This window comes from Amphiura filiformis, chromosome 10 (genome assembly GCF_039555335.1).
Source record: "Amphiura filiformis chromosome 10, Afil_fr2py, whole genome shotgun sequence".
NCBI lineage: Eukaryota > Metazoa > Echinodermata > Ophiuroidea > Amphilepidida > Amphiuridae > Amphiura > Amphiura filiformis.
The window spans coordinates 3,372,626-3,390,157 of NC_092637.1; the positions used below are offsets into that span (position 1 = coordinate 3,372,626).

Here is a 17,532-nt window from a genome sequence, read left to right on the forward strand (position 1 = left end):
AAATTGAAAAGGAAATAAAATCTTTGTTGTACCAGCAGGGTACACGCGCGCAACAACGCATCGCGTTGCGTATCGCGCAATTTGTTAACGCACAAATACGCTACGCATACGCGACGCTTATCTGCATGCGCGGCGAATCTTATGGAAACACCACGGAAGCACAAAAACCTAGTGGTCAAATGGCTCCGTTTAGCTGATAAAATGTGGATTTTTTCAAGTTCTTTCCCCCGATTTAAATATCAAGTTATGAATGGATTTCGCTCAAACTTCTCAAGGGGCCGTGGATTTACCCGATGTTTATGTAATGTAAGGTAGAAAAATAAAAACTGCCGCATTCTCCTGCGAGTTTCGATGAAAGTGCAAAATGTGACCACTTTAAACTTCAATGGCCATTATTTCAATGTTCATTTTCTCGGTAAAATGACGATTTAGGTACACGATAACTCAATAAATACAGCATCTATATGTAAGCAAATATGATCATCGTAAAAAGCATGATCGACTCAAGAAACGGTTTTCTCATTTTTTTAATATTTTGGTCTATTTCCGATTTTAGGCATAATTTTGTGCAAATAGGCGTTTGTGAATTTTAAAAGTTCAATTTGATGCCTTATATGGTCAATATCTCAAAAATAAGGCCAATATCAAAAAATAAAATAAACGTTTTTGGAATGGAGCCTCAAGATTGAGCTAAAAACAAAATAAAATATTTTGGAAAGAGTGTTTTTTTGTTATGATGTACCTAACAAATATTGCCAAAAACTCACTTTTTGAGATTTTCTTCATAATTGTTGTTTTTACCCCAAATCTGTATTTATATTAAGATTTATTGATGTCTTGCCTTCATAAAAATGTATACTTGTATATGTCTTGCGCGAATAATTACAAAGTTATTGCACTTTTACTACATGCATGTCTGAGAGTACACAGCCTCCTTAAACAGTGTATTTGTGTTGTGCATTCGTTTGAATTTGGGTAAAAGGTGATTTTGGCCTTGAGTCAGAACGACTCGTGACACTAGCCAGTGCGCCTCTAACATGATGCAAGTTGATTATTGAAAATAGCATGAACCTGACGTTACAGCATTATTTAACTTTTTGACAGCTGTCGAAATTCCAGAATTAGGACACCCGTCGGAATTTTAGAATTACGATAGTTCCAAAAATGTGACGCCCCAAGGTCAATGTAGGACATTTAGACCCGCGAGATAACGCAGAAATCCACTTGAGCGGGAATTGTGCCACAAACGCACTCATGAGTCCTTTCTCTGGACTTGGAGGAGTCAGAGGAGTTGTTGTTTCTGCTCGATTGTAGACGGGTTGTTAGGTACGACAGAACCGACTGTGAAGGAGACTATTTTTAATCATTCCATTCTTGTTAATTTCCAACCAAACCAATGTTCCTTCTCTGGTTTTTGCTTTAATAATCAAATATCAGTCCGCTTCCTACCATCTTTTCCTGAATATGGGCTTCCATGACCTCGTTCTGAGCTACCGTAAAATGTGTCATCCAATCTCCGACTATACCTGGTGGAAGATAATTATAATAATAAGCCAAAGGGTTGTTTTATGTCAATTTGAGTGTGCTGAGTTGCAGTACGCTGCATATAAAATGTTTAATTTAGGAAAGTGGTCGATTTCTCAATTTAAAGTGACACTACCAGATACAAGAAAAGAAAGGTATAAAGTACGTATATGATCTGGCCTTAAAAAGAAACTTACAATTTTTCACAAGGTCATATCTTAAAATCCTGTCCATAAAAATGAACCAAAATTAGACGCAGGATTACTTCAATGCTCTACTCTAAACACATGTTAGTAACCAATCAGTTGTCCAACTTACATAACAGCAAAATGCACTGACACGGAACAGCTTCCTGGACCACATTCACATGCGAATAATTGGCACCCAGCAAAAGAAATCTGTGAGAATGCATACAAGATCCTTAAACAGGTTTTAATTTTCAAAGAGTAGGTGGAATAGTGTGGTCCGGGGCAGCTGCTGCTTTTCACACACTTTCTTTAAGAAACAGGTCTTGTTACACACTATTCCACTAACTCACAGATTTTTTGTGTGTTTGGTGCCAATTATTAAGCTGCGAATGTGGTCCAAGAACTTGTTCCATGTCAGTGCATTTTGCTGTTGTGTCAGTTGGTGAACTGTTTGGTTACTGACCAGTGTTTAGAGAAGAGTATTGAAGTAATTCTGTGTGCAATTTTGGTTAATTTTTATGGACAAGATTTTAAGATATGACCTTGTGAAAAATTATAAGTTTCTTTTTGGGGCCAGTTTAGTTCGACCTACCTGTGACCAACCATTCTCAAGTGATAGCTGAAAAGCTAAATGTCATATTTTGGGCTTTGCTGGGATTAACTTCGTAAATATACTCAGGTTTTCTTTATTGTCTCAATTGTCCCAGATTGTTCGTTATGCAAAACACTACAATAAGGAATAGTTTGTACCATCTAAGATGTTTCGGTATAATATTATAGGCATTGCAAAATATGTCAATGAGTTTAATGAGGATTGATCACATTCAACTTGTTACCTAAGTAACGAAACATCCCAAATATAGTAAACTAGTCCGAATTTGGACGGTTTGTACTTTGTTCCGAATCCTTATTGGTAGTTGAATACTTTGGAGTGATTTGCAGCAAGATTTATCGGGTAAATTTAAATTTACCTTTATCGGGTAGTGTCTCTTTTAAAATGAGTATATTACCTCTCTCATCTCTCGATTAAAAACACGTGGGGTGGGGTGTGTGGGTGTGTGTGTGGGAGAGGGGGTGTTGGCGCTAATGAGCAAGTGGACTTCGGATATTTTTTGCACATTTGGGAAACATAAAACCCAGTCAATGAGCCTTGCGATCTCACCGTGCCTATTGAACGCACACGTTTCCCTTTGATTGTGAGCTTTTTTTTTCTATATATTTGAGCACAAAGATCGCTAGCTCAGGCACCACTCCGGGTGGACCCAATACACACATATATTGTACATGGAAAACACTGTGACAATACGTAGTGTATTGTCACGGTGAAGACCGTGCTTGGAAGAGTATGCTGTATGCTAGTATACGTATGGTCACGGTGTATCCCGTTGTCAAAATACCACGTACTTTAGTACAGTAATAGCGCCCTCTGTTGGTCATAATTCACTTTAAAACGTATTTTCAACATAGTGAAGAAATATATTAGTTAATATAACACTATAGAAAATAAAAAATAGTATTTTTAGAAGTTACATTTCAAGGTTTTTTAAATTAGAGACACCTGTCACCCTTAAGGTTACTCATTGTTGTTTGTTGATGCTGGAGCCAATATCAACCAAAAACATCAAAGCCGCAGGGCCGGCAGGATACTCCCATACGACGACTAAACACTCCAAGTGGGACCCCAATATAAGGGCCCCGCAGGGCAAGAAAGCAAGAGTAACCTTAAGGATGACGAACTGATAACGAAAATTCTGTTATATTTACGGACAGCTCGTCACCCATTCCATAGGCCTACTTTTACATTTTTTTTACTCTTTACCCCATAATTCCCCTCATTCTTCAGGCCCTGCCCTCTATCGGGGGCTAATTTATAGTTTAAGCTTGTTTGCTATTGTTTTTGGAGCAACACTGTTTCATTATAAGCCTGCGGCGCAACCTTGAACAATAGTGTCGTAGCAATATTGTCTTTTGAGATAACGCCCCGTATCCACCCCCAGCCAGCCCCATACCTCATTTTGATTTTTAACATACCAATATTCTGCTTTTTATATTCTATGGGGTCGCATATTACTTCAAATATTTCTTCATTACGTTGAAAATACGTAATTATGACCAACAGAGGGCGTTATTACTGTACTAAAGTACGTGGTATTTTGACAACGGTATACACCGTGACCATACGTATATGCTAGCATACAGCATACTCTTCCATATTCACCGTGACAATACACTACGTATTGTCACAGTGTTTTCCATGTATATACGTGACGATCAGGTGCCGACTCGCCTTACGGTCCTTATAAAATGGAGACGGACATTATAGACACCGTTATTTACCACCAGGGCTGGATTTACCTCTTTTTTTTTTGGGGGGGCAAACTCACCAATCGGCCAAGTTTTGCTTGTAAGATCTATAGTGGTGCATTATAATGTAGAGGAGGTATGAGCATATTTTGTTCCGATTTCAATATAAAATTTTTATTTGTCAGACTATTGTAGAATTGAACTAGATGAATTTTACTATTTAAAGAACCAATTGTGCAATTTTACCCTATTTGGCCCCAAACATAATGTTTTTCGGCTAAAAGAAAGATGCATAGTGCAAGTTTGGGGGCCCAAATTGGGAAGGCCCTGCGTCCGGGCCCATCTGGCCCAATGGTAAATCCGGCCCTGTTTACCATAAAGAAACATCAGGTTTTGTTGAGATATTTTGTTACAAAGAGAAATGCGTAGTTTATGCTAATCTGTGACTATTAACCCACCTTTTCTCATGAAAGGTTGTGCTGATTTTTCTTCTTCTTTTATTTCGTCTGTCGATTTGTTAATTTTCCGTGCTAGAACTGCGCGCTGTTGATCAATAAGCTCATTTGGATTTGCCATAGGGTTCTTCTTCATGTTAGCAAATGTACAATGATCAACAATCTTGGCAATAACGTCATCAGAAAATGTGTAGCCTAAGAAAGTCATGATCTTAATGACGACACTCTTCAGATCCTAACAAAGTAGATACACGAAATGTCAATATTATCGATGACGTCATAATTGCATGAAATATCAATCCACACCACGTGTAATCATGAGAATTGAAGACCGAATTAAAAAGACTCGTTTGCGTATGACGTCCTGTAACCAATCACGTCGCGCCTTTGCCCTGACGTCGGACGCAAACTACTGTAGTCTTTTAAATTCGGTCTTCAATTATAGCGCCACTCTGTAAAACAACACCAATATTTTATTCCGAGTGATCTGAGGCAGATTTTAAAAAGGTCTGCTTATGAGATCCCAGTGGTGGGTTTAAATTATTTTGTTTATTTTGGTTTATAACAATGATTGACAAGTGCTTTAAAAACGACAACGGTGTTAACCATGCCACTAAAAGTGTAATACTCTTCAGAAGGTAAGGTTTCATTGACACCCAATATCATATGGAAAGGTTTCTATACAAAAACGATTCTCTTTTAAACCATCTGTGCACAGTTTCCACCTCGATACATCTGAGTACACATTTTCGTCCAAGAACTTCCGAGCAAGCAGTGAATTGTCTCCACACTGTCTTTGATTACACTGCACGGTTGAGTGCATAGCTGGAAAATGGGCCTCGTCAAAACCTTATTCCCAGTATTCCCTTCATTCAATCAGAATTTTCTTTTAACGAACGAGAGCTAACACTTCTCCCTACAAACACTTTTTCTCATCAGGTCAACAGATAACGCAATTCAATGTTTATAGCAAGGCGAATATGGTAAATATGTAGAATGAAATATCCAATTCTCTTTTTTTACATGTAATCAATATCTATGGACATTCATGACCTGAAACTGCGTGTGATCCAATCGTATTTTATTATTCAATTGGAGGTCAGTAATATCTCACACTTGGAGACATTAAATATCTCTTTTTAAGGTTGTACGGGAAATTCAATTACCCGAAGTAAAATACCAATGATTTCATGCATTTTGCTTGAAAGATGATTGAAAATGTATCTTCCGCACTTGTTTTAATGTGCTTGTTTGCGCGTTAATTAAGAAACGATATGCAATGTACAATTACGCGCTTTGCGGTCACTTATTTTACAACTAATAAAATATGATTGGACCACACGCATCGCGTATATTTATGAGATTATGAATTTAAGCTATAACATTCGCTGAGGAGGACGCCCGCAAAATTTTTCAAAATTCTGTTTTTTTACACGACTGTAATGTACTTTATTGAAAGTAACATACCCTGCAAAAATGACTTTTGGTGCTGTAGTTTTGACCAACACAGTACGTACATGACGTGCGGGACGGTCTCACACACATCAAAGGACCGCGCCATAGCACGACCGACGGAGTGATACGCATTGGTGACAAATGTCTTTACTTTACCTCAGTTGTTCGGTTCAAAATTAAAAGTGGACATATCTCACAGTAAAAGCTAACATCTTATGGCAAAGAAATACTAATCCAATTATTATGGAAATGTTAAAATAATTATGGCTTTAAGTTCCTTGAATACTAACATCAGTAAAGCCAAAAATAAAGCGTAATAAAATCGGAACGTTGGCAATGATGTCGTAATACTATGAAAGAATCCATAGATTTTTGTTGAACATCAAACACAATGTTTTATTTTGATATAAGAATAACGAAAGCATACCCGTATCATCTCTTCGTACTTCAAGAAGAGAATGTTTGGTCCGTGTCTTCTGTTCCAGTAGTAAAGGTAATGATCCCACCATGGACCACAATAAACTGTAATATTCAAAATATCGCTCAAAATACAAAATACTCTGATTGTTGAAATAGATTCTACGAAAAATATTGGGCTATTCCAGGTGAAATCCATATACCACCTATTGAAGACCGTTATTTACCACATGATCTTAGGCCTATAGGACCATTTACTGCCAATATAAAATGATTACTTTTAAGGTGGCATTATCTTTTGTAAAAAAGTCTCTTTGGTGAGAGGAATCTTTTTCAAATTTTACATCTGTTAATGTAAAATTTGAAAAAGATTATGTGAAAAATAATACAACGTCAGCTCTTAATGAAATGGCTCAAGAAATCATAATTAATCAAAAATGTAACAATCATTAATGTTCATTAACAGTTTAAAAAGATATTCAGAGATGAATTTTAGGCTAGTTTGTTCTGCTTTTAAATTGGCAAATTACTGACAATCCCTCGCTACTTTGCTTAAAATAAAGAACCACAAACCCACCTTTTCCAGATCTAAAGTCCTCAAAATATTCCTCCCAAGATGAGTAACTGTGCAATGAAGGCACAGTATTATGGAAATGGAAGTACGACACAGCCAAATCCTTAGGATTTCTAGCAACATAGACAACTCTAGACTTCTTCTTCATGACGTCAGGTGGCAGTAGATGTCCTGGTAGGTGAGATTTGATGGTACGAGGGGACTTCATCTTGTCTACTATTTCATATGTTTCTGGGACTTTTATATCCTGCAAGTAAACTACAGACTATAACAAAAATGTATACAATTTCAAGTTTGCTTTTCATAACAAAATAATAGGGTCATAGCAACAATAATAATGCATTGGAATCAGTAATATCTAGGTTATAAGTTTGAACTTGGTTTTTTACTGGTTCGGGCTCAAACGCTATGCTCAATTAACTAAATCATCCAGAAAACGAGTTGGGCCACTTTTAACATGAGCTCGCATATCAAATATTCAGAAAAAATACAAGCGAACAGAAATTACAAGATGTCATGGCACAAGCGAACAGATATTACATTCGGGGTTTGTGCTACACCAATTTCTCTCGCCTGTGTGTATACTAAGTCTGTGTAGCTTATAAGTATAACCGTATATGATAAGGGGATAATCCTGAATGATGAGCGGCATTGCGCAATGAACAGTGTAGAGGTATAGGTAACTAACTCGCTCCGTAGCCACATGAGTTGATATAGCTCAGCGGTTAGAGCATCGCTTCAGGAAACACGTTCGTGCAAATGTTTTCCAGTCAGAAACTAGACATAAACTAGAGGGCGCTATTACTGTACTAAAAATATGTTATTATTCATGATGAACGCATTCAGTTGAACTCGAAATTATACTGATATTTATTACATCAAAATACTAGTATAAAATGGTTATGAAAAAGTTTATATAATTATATTTGTGACAGTAAAAGTAAAGTATAAGTGCTCAATCCCAAAAGGGAGAGCGTATAAAAATTCAAAGAACAGACCTTCCAGAATAGGTAGTCGTTACTATGTAGTAGTTTCATGCCTAAAAAGGCAATCGTCAGACGACACGATGAAATGCTTTGGGTGGACTACCATCTCTTGGGAATGTGAAAGAATATACATTCCATGGTGTCAACACAGCCATAACACACGTTATCTCAAAAGACAATATTGCTAAGACAATATTGTTCAAGGTTGCGCCGCAGGCTTATAAAGAGAAATGTTGCTCCAAAAACAATAGCAAACAAGCTTAAACTATAAATTAGCCCCCGATAGAGGGCAGGGCCTGAAGAATGAGGGAAATTATAGGGTAAAGAGTAAAACAAATGTAAAAGTAGGCCTATGAAATGGGTGACGAGCTGTCAGTTCGTCATCCTTAAGGTTACTCTTGCTTTCTTGCCCTGCGGGGCCCTTATATTGGGGTCCCACTTGGAGTGTTTAGTCGCAAACAGATCGGAAGAGCGTCGTGGAGGGCAAGAGCGTAGACCTCGGCCTTGATGTTTTTGGTTGATACTGGGCCCCAGCATCAACAAACAACAATGAGTAACCTTAAGGGTGACGTGCTGTCTCTAATTTAAAAAAAAAATAACCTTAATGTTAAAACATTGAGTAACCTTAATGTAACGACCTTGAAATGTAACTTCTAAAAATACTAGTTTTTATATTCCATAGTGTTATATTACCTAAAATATTTCGTCACTACGTTGAAAATACGTTTTAAAGTGAATTTATATAGAGGTTGGTAACAAATCGGTCGTAGCATTAATAATCCCAAAAAAGAACTTGCTGTGGAAAAATCTTCAATACGGCATATTATGATCATTTTTATCATCATCATTATCGTCATTTTCGTCATCATCGTTGTTGATGTTTACCTCAGTAGATGTAAACATATGGGCCTCCATAAACGGTACACGTAAAAACGTATGCGACAGACTGAGTTTAGATAAATCACCGTCGTTGCATATTGCTGATAGGATTTCTTGCGTCCATGTTGTACCTACGAAAAAAAATCAATATACATCATCATGATCATAATCAGATGTTCACACCCGGATGTGAATATCCAAACAATACTACTAGGACAGTTTGGTACAGCTGCCGATTAAAATCCTACATTAAACTAACTATTTTGGGTAGCAAAGTTGCCCGAACTGTTCCGTATTTCTCTCTGTAGAAATACGTAACTTTCTGGAAAGAATATAATTAGACCTAAGTTTTAATACTATAAGCAGGCCAAAAGATCAAAAAAGGATCAGTAACCCCCATTGAAGATTCTGAAAACCACTCATAATACCATGATAACCATCCCCTACAATAACCGTGCTCGTGTTTTCGAAAGAGTCAAGAACATTTCAAACTCTTCGACATTTCTACCGCGTTTAAACCGGTATACAAATTACGTGAATGAAATGAAACATGAATGAAAATATGAATATATGAATAGACAAACAGTCCAACTTGTGTTTACGGTTTTAAGTTTGGGGAGCCGGACTGTACAAATGAAAAAATCTAGATGAAACAAAGCAATCCTTCAAAGCTCGAATAGTTCTACTGACTGGCAACCGGATTCCACTATATATACACACTCACGCAAAAACATCCGGACACCAAATTGATACGAAGGATATTATCATACTAGATCGTGAGTAGAGGTGGTTTGAGCGAGTAGTTCGAGAACCTATTTAGCAACTGGAATCCAGTCGATTTTAGGAAGCAATGTGGAAATACAGACATTTCTTTATTGACAATTTAGGACGTGCATTCATTTTCTGGAATAGCACATTATGATATTCAGAATACGCCAAACACGGTATTACCTGCTTTTGGATACGTGATAATAAATGCATCATCAGGTCTAGCTTGCCATGTCTTCATTGCTTCTAATGTGGATGGTGGAACTAAATGGGTTGGAAACGGAATGCCGTCTAATTCGTAATAGTCATCGTTTGGAACCAAAAATAACCCGTTTTCCCCAATGAGCTTTTCAACTGGAAAACAAATGTGAAGAATGAAACAAAAATACTAAATAGTATTTGATTGTAAATACAGGATGAGTCAAAAAAAGTGCAATAGAGCAAAGAATCGATATATTTATGTAAGAACCAACTTGAACTTTCTCATTATTGAAAGTTTATATAAATGCCACACTCAATAGTCACCTTCTGTGAAAAAATGAAGTGAATCAAAACTATCAAAACATTTGAAAAACCGCCTACAAATTTTTATGTTTTTGATAGAGAATAAACAGCTTTAAAGTAAAGGTAAAATGAAAATAACAACAAAAATGTTTCTTCTCCTTAAACAAGACCAAGGACAAACTCTTTGGGTGCTCCGTTTTATTTCAATGCCAATGAGGTTTAGAAAATGGCAGTTGTTCCAAAGCTACCTTACACAGAGTAGGCTGACATTCAAATTTTAGATGTCTCTTGGACAAACATATTAAAATTGGGTATCGCTATAAAATGTGTCATAAAAACAAAACGGTAAAAGCAAATTCCTTGATTTTTTTCACACAAGGTCACTAATAGATATATCATTTATAAAATGTTTTAACACCTAAAAGGTTCAACTTGGTTTTTAGATAAAAATTGATTATTTTCATTATTGCACTTTTTTTACTCACCCTGTACAAGGGTTTTAGTATGCCTCGAGGCCGATGGATATATCTAAAACGAAATAACCACAGTGCTAAAGAATAACATTGAAATTGCCATGTGTATGAGTTAATTGCACCTACCTAACTCTTTCCCTAGCACTTGTTCCATATTGTATGCTGCTACGCTAAAAGTAAATCGAAATTATATAATCTCTGTAGTTTAGTATTATAAAAACCAAGCCAAAACAACTTAGGATCATGTTCATTTATGCAGTACATTGAAGTGGCCTGAATATGACAATCATATTTAAAAGACCAAAGTACGATCAACAAAACGCGATAGCATATAATTGATCTAGGTAGATCTACATCGGTAATCGACAACGGATATAATTATTATAATTCAAGCCATTTTATAACATTTGATGATGAGAACGCCCTCACAATTTTTTTAAATTCTGGTTTTTACACGATTGAAATGTACTTTAGTATACAACGATACTCTGCAAAAAACAAGATTTGAGGTGCTGTAGTTTTGTCAAAATCTGAGATTTTGAATAAAACGCAGGAACGGTCGTTTTAGTATTACGATGGAAATGTTAGTCGAACACGTATGCGATGTTCATAACACATAACACAGTAACCACACGGCGTGCGGGACACACATACATCAGAGGGTGAGTGGTACCGTATTACAACCGCTGGAGTAACATGCATTGGCGCTAGTAGTAAATTCCAATTTCCTTTGCTTTACCTCACTTGTTCGGCTCCAAATTAAAAGGAGACATATCTGACAGTAAATGCTAACATTTTATGGAAAATAAATACTAATCTATTTTTACAGAACAGAAATGTTATAATATGGCTTTAATATGAACGATTTTGCATTGTTTGTTTCAATACTACATACTTCAACGGTCATTCCGTAAGATCAAGGTTTTGTACGTCACCCCTAAATTGAATAAGCAACACACCATGCAGTTATTGTTGCCTACATGTATGCACACAGCACAGGGGCACTCACAATAGGCAATTGACCCCTACTGGTAGCGCTGTGTTGTAGATATAGGAGATAAACTAATTAGCGCCATATATCAAAAAGTAAAAAAACTATGATTTTAGTACTTGTCTATATTTCAACTACTTATTCTTTTCAAAATATCTGAAATTTCAACCCGGTACAAGCTTTAATAACGGGGGACCATACATTTGTATGAGAAAGAAATCCTAACATCTATATCCAAACTCCAGTGTTATTCCAAAGCACATTTTGCTTCACCGGGCCGCCCTGGCTTGGTCGCATTTGGATGAGAGGTGTCACGAAACCGTAAAAGTTACAAATTTAGTACTTTCTGTCAATCAATTATGGTTTATTCTCTCCATGTCAATCTTTAAATCATTAGCATAGTCCTTATAATAACGGGAGACCGCCTGCCTTGATGAGTAAATGACAGCAAACCATTGAAAATAATGTGTTACGTAATTATGTTGATGTAACGTAATAGACCTACTGTGAATGGTATAGTAGTTACTATTAAAAACAAAATATTTTGAAACAAATGTTGACTCCTACCCCTCCCCCCCACCACTTTTTATTTTATTTCTGAGCGCCGTCCTGGCTAAAAAAAATTTGGGTCAACAAATTACAAAAAAATTACGTCGGCAAACCATACTGTACACCCCCCGAAGCATATTGGTCTAGCGACGCCCCTGAGCATACCTATCATTGCACCTACCTAAATCTTTAGAAAATACTTCTTGCATATTGCATGCTACTACGCTAAAATTCATTAATCTTTGCAGTTTCTTTTTATAAAAGTCAGGCCAAACTTGAGATCTTGTCCATTTATGTACTAGATATAAAGTAGCTTGGATATGATATCATAATTTGCAGTTTAGGTTTGTGTTGTGAATGACCAAAGTACTATTTAACAAAACTCGATAGCCTACAATAGTGTAGGTACAAAGTTTACATGTAATCGACAAGGTCCTGACAACGAATTTGACTTGTTTGTTTGAAAACTACGTACTTCAACAGTCTTGTCCATTTATGTACTAGATAAAAAGTGGATTGAATATGATATCATAATTTGCAGTTTAGGTTTGTTTTGAAAAAGACCAAGTTAACTCGATAGCCTATAATAATGTAGGTACGGGGTTTACATGTAATCGACAACGTCCTGACAACGAATTTGACTTGTTTGTTTGAATACTACGTAATTGAACAGTCTTGTCCATTTATGTACTAGATAAAGTGGCTTGAATATGATATCATAATTTGCAGTTTATAGTCTGATCAGCTCGTAATAGGCGGGAAATGTTAGGCTTTTACCACTACGCGGAAGAGTATACCCGCATTAAGAGTGATGACATATAGTGTTCTGGTCTACAATTTGCGTGTTAAAGAAAGTAGACTAAAGTAAAGGACTGTAATTAATAATGGTTTTTGCGAGGTGTCACCATACAATTCTAGCAATAAAATGTTTTGATATTAATACGCGATGTACAAGGCCCGCCAATAACGAGCTGATCAAAGTATAGGTTTGTGTTGAAAAAGAAAACCTATAATAATGTAGGTACGGGGTTTACATGTAATCTACCAAAAAACGTTGACAACGTAAAGAAATCAGCAAGTTTAAAAAACCCACCTCGGCTCACTTTTTGAAACTTGGTCCCATTTGTAAAAGGTACTGATTTAAACTTTATCATATTTACATCAATTTAAAACATTTCCAGAAGTGTTATGTATCTTTAATGTGCAGATGCGATATTAATTTGTAAGCTTTCTGGAACGACCTGAACGATTATTATCTTGTTCTTGCATGATAATTCAATATCTTTTGGTGTTTTGTTTTAGAATATCATGATTAATGTTGAATTAAACGAATAACAAGTAGGCTTGTTTGTAATCTTGTTGGAAACGATGTATTCTGTTGAAATAAAATAAAACACTGATTTGCTGTTGGTGTTCAAATGGGACCAAGTTTCAAAAAGTGAGCCGAGGTGGGTTTTTTAAACTTGCTGATTTCTTTACGTTGTCAACGTTTTTTGGGTAGATTTCTTTTCTTTTTATGAATGTAGCCAAGCAGCTCCAAGCTTGGAAAGTCAGGTTATGAAGTGCACCATAAAACGAATAAAACGAAAAATGGATGTTTGAAGTTGCCATTCTTGATTCATGACAATAAATATTTAAACAGAACTTTATCAGTCGTTTATTTTTAAAACTTGCTCGTCACGTGTGACTGTAATGTTCAGAGGCGTACACAATGGTCAATAAACATTTTAATATACTTTAATTATTCAAGGCTACGTAAATATGTAAATAAAATGTAAATATGAACAACACACACCCAATGTTGACAATGCCAGAGAGACACACATAAAGTAAATCCGATTTAGGCCTACTTCATGTCGGAACTGGTAAATGCGCATTATATTTAAGCCTATACTACGGAAGCGTCTAAACGCCCCAGATAATCGTGTTTTAATGTTGGTGGTTCTTTGTAGCCCTGCGGGGCAATCTACTTGGCTATCCGAATTTCGCGGTTTGTGGTTCTTTGTAGCCCTTCGGGGCAACCTAGTTGAATATTCCTATTAAGCGGCGGTTGTCGGCGATCTTTCGTGGTTTGTGGTTTTCATCAAGCCCTGCACTCTATCGGGAGCTAATTTATAGTTTAAGCTTGTTGAATATCCATATTTCGGGGTTTGTGGATCTTTGTAGCCCTGTGGGGCAATCTAGTTGCATATCCAAATTTCGCGGTTTGTGGTTCTTTATAGCCCTGCGGAGCAATCTAGTTGGTATCAATATTAAGCGGCAGTTGTTGTTGATCTTTCGCGGTTTGTGGTTCTTTATAATCGAATAATCGATAGGCCTGCGGGCAATCTAATTGGATATCCCAATTTCGGGGTTTGTGGCTCTTTGTAGCCCAGCGGGGCAATAGAGTTGAATATCGTGGTTTGTGGTTTTAATTTCCCTCATCAAGCCCTGCCCTCTATCGGGAGCTAGTTTATAGTCTAAGCTTGTTGGATATCCGTATTTCGTGGTTTGTGATTCTTTATAATCGATAGGCCTGCGGGCAATCTAGTCTTTCGCGGTTTGTGGTTCTTTGTAATCTTTCGTGTTTTGTGGTTTTAATTTCATCAAGTCCTGCTCTCTATCGGGAGCTAATTTGTAGTTTAAGCTTGTTGGATATCCATATTTCGTGGTTTGTGGTTCTTTGAAGCCCTGTGGGGCAATAGTTCCATATCCAAATTTCGCGGTTTGTGGTTCTTTATAGCCCTGCGGGTTCAATCTACTTGGATATCAATATTGAGCGGCAGTTGTTGGCGATCTTACGCGGTTTGTGGTCTTAATTTGTTGGATATCCATATACTCGATGTGCATGCGGGCAATCTGGTTGGATATCCAAATTTCGCGGTTTGTAGTTCTTTGTAGCCCTAGTTGGATACCCCTATTAAGCGGCGGTTGTCGGCGATCTTTCGCGGTTTGTGATTTTAATTCCCTAATTAAGTCCTGCCCTTTAGCCCTGTGGGGAAATCTAGTTGGATATCAATATTCAGCGGCAGTTGTTGGCGATCTTTCGCGGTTTGTGATTTTCATTTATAATATGTATATCAAATATAATTTCAGTCTGAGCTGTGAACAGAGCCACTGATAAATAAATAATGAATAATAAATAAATTTCGGTGTTTTAAATGACGAAGATGCCATGATAGTCAGGCATGGTGATAGCATCTGGATGGTGAAAGTAGGCCCAAGGCCTAGGCCTTAATGTGAATAAAAAATCAAACATGTTTGTTTGATGAAAAAAATAATTATATCACAATAGCAATGGATGTTTGAAATGGTGTTATTCTTGATTTACGACAATAAATTGGTTAATAAAACATTCAAAAAAAAAAGTGGTGGGAAGTTTCGAACTTGAGCAAAAATTCATAAATGGATTAGAAGTCCATGGCCTTAACCACTTCGCCACGGGGACGTCCCGATATTACGATGTGTGAAAGTGGAGTATTTATTAATATGAATATATGCTGTGGTCCGGAAAGAATAAAAGAATTGTGAAAAACTTGATTTTTTGGCGAATGGGGTCCAGAATTTGTATGTAGGGTATCCAGGAAAATGCCTGGGTATATTTGAAAGTGAATCTGAAAAATTAGTGCGACAGTGACAGCCATGTATGGCTGTAGCAGTGTCGAAAGATTGTGGAGATCAGTATGATTAGCTAAGATTTGCCACTAATTTTAGCTATGAAATACCGCGTGAAATAAAGCAAGAATGTTTGTTTATTATCAAACAATCGGATTGACTGTAAGATTCGTGTAACTTTTTGAAATAGAGAGTTATTAAAATATGACACTTTGGACAGTAAATACGATTTAGCATGGTTTTAGATATATTTTGTACCCAGCGAAAATATCATAGAACAATAGCGTTTTGTTCCGTGTAAATATAGTCTCGCGGTGCATCTGTTTATTCTTCTTTATCAGTCGTTTTTTTTAAACTTGCTGGTCAAGCTACCGCGTGACTCTAATCGACAACGTCCTGACAACGAATTTGACTTGTTTGTTTGAATACTACGTACTTCAACAGTCAGTCCGCATGCAAGATAACAGGTCAAGACCGAAGGTTTTGGACGCCACCCCTAAATTGATAAGCAACAGACAAGTGTATTGCCCCATTGCACGGATAGAACTGCTTGCAATTATTTGATAAAGCTGTATTCCAGAATTCTACTACAATATCTAAGGTAATAACACGTTTATTTAAACCCAGTGAATATAAACACGTTCTTTTGCGTTTTTAATAACATTTAAATGTCGGGTTATATGTCACGAATACTTTTTTTTAAATATAACTATTGGAAACTTGTAAACTTACTCAGAAATTTTCGTGACTCATTCCTAGTTCACTTCTTCAGCTGGTTGACGTACTGGAGTCACGTCAAAATATTTTGGGCAAACATTTTAGCAAAATATTTTGTCAACTTTTAAGTAGCATTATGTTATAATGTTTTGCATCACGTTTTCAAAAATGTTTTCTGAATGTCGTTAACACGTGTTTATATCCTTTTCGAAGTGACTGGGTAGCAGGGTAGACCAGATCTAGGATAAAATCTGTGCTGAGCTGCACAGCCTCTGAGCCTCATTCCAGGCATTAATTATTAGTTTCTGGTAACAATTCCACTGTTGAGGCTCACACGTACAATATTCAAAAACAGCATCCCGGAATTTTGGAACTGACTTTCAGCACAAAAATTCAACTAACCTTGAATTTTCGATGTGTGACACACATCCTCATCAGAAGAAGTCCTAAGATGTTGTGATGGACTTGCCCTTTTGTTGACAATTGGCGACTTTTGGTCGAATGAGGACGTTGTATAAGATTGGCAATTCCAGTCCTTGATCGCGATTTAGTTCTGGCGATTTCTTCTAGAAATTATTTTCAAAATGTTTTTGAAGTTTGTATGAAGCATATCTTTTGACACATCGTGTAGTCTAGTTATATACATGAATTCTAGTTTATGGGCTAAGAAGTTGTTTCATAATACCAGAAGTATTCTGCAAGCTTTTACAGATGATATTAAGGGGGAGGCAAGTGAAATCTAGGGGGGTTAGGGGGTTATTTTTATGGGATTTTGGTGACTTCGAAAAGCGCAAGTTTGAGTTGAGTGATTGCCCCATGCCACCTCAGTGGCGCCATCACTTGATGAGAACAATAATTTTACTACCTATCGACGCGAAGTATCAAACACGAATTTTGATTATGGCTATCATGGAAAGTCACAGTTACAGCATGTCTCAAAAAAGATTGTGCAAGTGAAAAGCGCCCTCTTTGGCAATTAGAAAATACCGTTGTGACACTATGTTTACATCAACGTCAAGGGCGCAGTCTTAGCTCTCAAATGCCGTTTGTTCTGTTCAATTTGCTTATTTTAATCTCGAGATATGTTTATTTAACAACGAAAGGGTAAAATCACAATTGTGCCGCTTTTACTAGGCAAGAGAGCTGTACATGTA

The 17,532-nt window shown here is 36.7% G+C and overlaps 1 protein-coding gene across 1 annotated transcript; it reads right to left on the reverse strand.

The window, feature by feature from the left end:
• Positions 1-1,419: 1,419 nt before the first annotated feature.
• Positions 1,420-10,681, reverse strand: LOC140163329 (sulfotransferase 1C3-like). The gene is made up of 7 exons (XM_072186727.1): positions 10,654-10,681; positions 9,734-9,904; positions 8,789-8,913; positions 6,921-7,182; positions 6,354-6,448; positions 4,475-4,706; positions 1,420-1,526 (listed from the first exon to the last, which is right to left on the reverse strand). Exons 1-7 carry the CDS (start codon positions 10,679-10,681, stop codon positions 1,420-1,422), a joined length of 1,020 nt encoding a protein of 339 aa, XP_072042828.1.
• Between the last annotated feature and the right edge of the window lie 6,851 nt (positions 10,682-17,532).